Below are 2,993 nucleotides of genomic sequence, written 5' to 3'. Positions count from 1 at the left end.
CCGTGAACTTATTCCATTATTCTGTCACAATTTTGAAAATTTTCCCATACTTTTTATGGTACAGATGTAGTGCAGTCCATGTGCGTAAGTGGTCATTGTTGCTCACGGACATCTGTAACCGAAACTAGATTTTCAGCAGCAGACTGTAACTTCTGTAATCAATCCCAGATAAGATAAGATTCCTACCTTAGGTCCGCCACATATGCGCCGCTGCCCCTGAGGGCTGAGGACTAAGTTGGAACGCCTAAGAAAAGTATATCTCCCTTACCACACTCAAACCAGAAACATTGCTGTTTATCATTAGGCAGAAATAGGTGTGGCGTTAGTACCTTACTGGTCTTGAACGACACTTATTCAATATTGCTATCATGTGGAGACTTATACCAGGGACCAAAAAATTGCAATAATGATCTGAGTTTAATATTAAAGAGAAGTTTTAGAAACAATTTCATTTTCTCAACAATCAATCCGGATTCTCCGTAGCCTGCCCCATATCCGAAGACCGAGCTGGTTCTTCCAAACGCATTAGTTTCTGTTCCTTCGACTTCATGTGCGCCAAGTACACCGTCCACACGAAGCTCGCTGCACTCACGAATACTATCCTGTTCTTCTCAGCCACGAAGTAGAAGTTCAGGGTTTGCGCTGTTGGCCAGAAGACCACGCCTATTTTGTATGTTGGCCAAAATTTCTCTCTTACTTCGTTGATGCAAACGTCGATAGGTTTCATCTCGAGAAGACTCATCCCGAAGAAGAAGTACGCCATTGCTAGAGGTGAGTATGATACCTGTTGATTAAAGGAAAGTTGCGCTAGATAACTAATCTATATCTTATATATAAAATTCTCTTGTCACAATGTTAGTTACCGTACTCCTCCGAAACGGCTTTACCGATTTTCACCAAATTTTATATGCATATTCAGTAGGTCTGAGAATCGGCTACTATCTATTTTTCATACCCCTAAGTGATAAGGGTTGTTCACCCTTAACGTTTTTTTATTTATATGGCAACACAACGTTTGCCGGGTCAGCTAGTTTACAGTAAAATTGGTAGAAAGCTAATATTGAGCATTGAGCGGCTGAGAAACGGATGACAAAAACTGTGCTTAAACTTACAACAGAAACGAATATCTATTCGTTTTGAATGAGAGTACTCTACCTTATCTAATTAAAGTTAAAACGAGTAGGTACTTAGGAGACACCTTAGCATTGCCAGCTTTGAAAAAGTGCTTTTTTGTACCTTTCTTGAAGACCCTTATGTCACATTTTAATTCTGTCTCTAATGCTTTATTCAGCAGACCCAATCTAAATATTATATATAAGTCAAAGGTGACTGACTGACATAGTGATCTATCAACGCACAGCCCAAACTACTGGACGAATCGGGCTGAAATTTGGCATGCAGGTACATGTTATGCTAAGAAAGGATTTTGATCAATTCTACCCTCAAGGGGATAAAATAGGGGATGAAAATATTACTTCGTAACGCGAGCGAAGCCGCGGGCAAAAGCTCGTTCGTACATATACTGGGCGTATAATATCTAAACTTACAATAATGAACTTTTTGGGGTCTTACCTGCTCTAAAACAGCCCTAGTTATAGCAGTCCTAAGCGTTTTCCGTTTAAAAAATCGTCCACTGTACTTCAACCAGCTGTAAAAGACTGGCGCCATGAAAAATGTCCCAAATATACCAAATCTCGCCGCTCTAGACCAATTCGCGTTCTGTATGGTCGTACCATGTTCTATGTACTCCTGTACCACACTGCATGTTGGCCAAATAATTGCATAGGACACCATTCCACGGATCAATGGGAATTGCGATGGCAGACCGCGGACTTTTGTCAAAATTCCGCTCATTTTTTATTTAATTTTCATTAAATGTATCTCTTCTGTATTTTAATTTATTGGGTTTTTGACGTGTTTGACAGTAAGTAGAAAGCATTATTGTTGCTATCTGAGAGAAATATGTCATAGATAATAAAATTTTACAGTGTAAAATAAGTATAAACAAGAAGTTATTAATTAATCTATATTGTTCGCGCTTTGTGTGGTTTAAACTCAGAGCCATTTGAAGGCATTAATTAGTGACATCTAATTCTACCTAGTTTTCTAGATTATAGTGAAGCAGAATCTAATACCTACTTATAAGATTTATCTAGTTACCCACTTCATGGGTTAAAAATGTGTGATAGAATTCTAATAAGAATTATATCTTATTTGAGTCACTCATATCCTGTTAGATAAATAAATTTCTATATAATTTATCTTAATAAAAACAATTATTAGTTACTTACCAATCAGATTAATAAAATGTAGTTAAATCTTATTAGATTTATATATTCATGAATGTTATTATAAATCTTTTAATAAATAGGAGTAAATCTACAATTACCAATGATAATTATACCTTTTTGCGCTTTAACAAACTCGTCATTTAATTTAAATTTGCATCAAAAAATAGGGAAAATAGGATTTACTTATTTATCAGTTTTTTTTTTTATAATATAGGAGTAGGAGACGCACATGCAGTTCACCTGATGGTAAGTGCCTATTGCCGCCCATGGACATTTATAATCAACCCCAGATAGGATTACATATTCCTACCTGAAGTCGCCCATCACGTTCCGCTACCTCTGAGGACAAAGCTGGAACGCCTCGGAGAAATATGTCCCCCTTACCACACCCTTCAAACCAGAACACAGCAGCGCCTAACACTGTTGTTATTAGGCAGAAATAGGTGTGACGGTGGTGCCGCCGGAGTCGAACCACAAACTGCATGTCAACTACAATAAATAACTACAACTCTACCAATTACCATTGACAGTTCAACTTCATAGAGTAAATGTAACAATGTTAAATGTTATAATTTTTAAATCAATTTGTAATGTAAAATGTATGCAAGTGGACTAATTTTATGCTAAATTAAGTAGGTACCTATTCCTTTTTTTTTTTGGTTACGAGGGGGAAACCTTCAAAAGGTACCCTGTGCCGTGGGA

At 37.1% G+C, this 2,993-nt stretch overlaps 1 protein-coding gene across 1 annotated transcript; it reads right to left on the bottom strand.

Annotated features, from left to right (window-relative positions):
• Positions 1–404: 404 nt before the first annotated feature.
• LOC140744976 (mpv17-like protein) lies at positions 405–1,875 on the bottom strand. Its single transcript, XM_073076708.1, has 2 exons — positions 1,573–1,875; positions 405–784 (listed from the first exon to the last, which is right to left on the bottom strand). The coding sequence occupies exons 1-2, from the start codon at positions 1,852–1,854 to the stop codon at positions 464–466; spliced, it is 603 nt and encodes a 200-aa protein (XP_072932809.1). The 5' UTR covers positions 1,855–1,875; the 3' UTR covers positions 405–463.
• Between the last annotated feature and the right edge of the window lie 1,118 nt (positions 1,876–2,993).

Source organism: Epargyreus clarus, unplaced genomic scaffold (assembly GCF_041222505.1).
Source record: "Epargyreus clarus isolate Ecla_fem2 unplaced genomic scaffold, WU_Ecla_fem_2.2 ptg000002l, whole genome shotgun sequence".
In the NCBI taxonomy this organism is placed as follows: Eukaryota; Metazoa; Arthropoda; class Insecta; order Lepidoptera; family Hesperiidae; genus Epargyreus; species Epargyreus clarus.
The sequence above is the reverse complement of the archived record's forward strand: the minus strand, read 5'-3'. Positions and strand labels throughout refer to the sequence as shown.

Bases quoted from the DNA above. Each gene is read 5' to 3' on its own strand.
- LOC140744976 (XM_073076708.1), bottom strand. From the start codon at position 1,854: ATGAGCGGAATTTTGACAAAAGTCCGCGGTCTGCCATCGCAATTCCCA. The intron at 785-1,572 runs GTAAGACCCCAA...TTTAATCAACAG, and splicing joins CTAGGGCTGTTTTAGAGCAG to GTATCATACTCACCTCTAGC.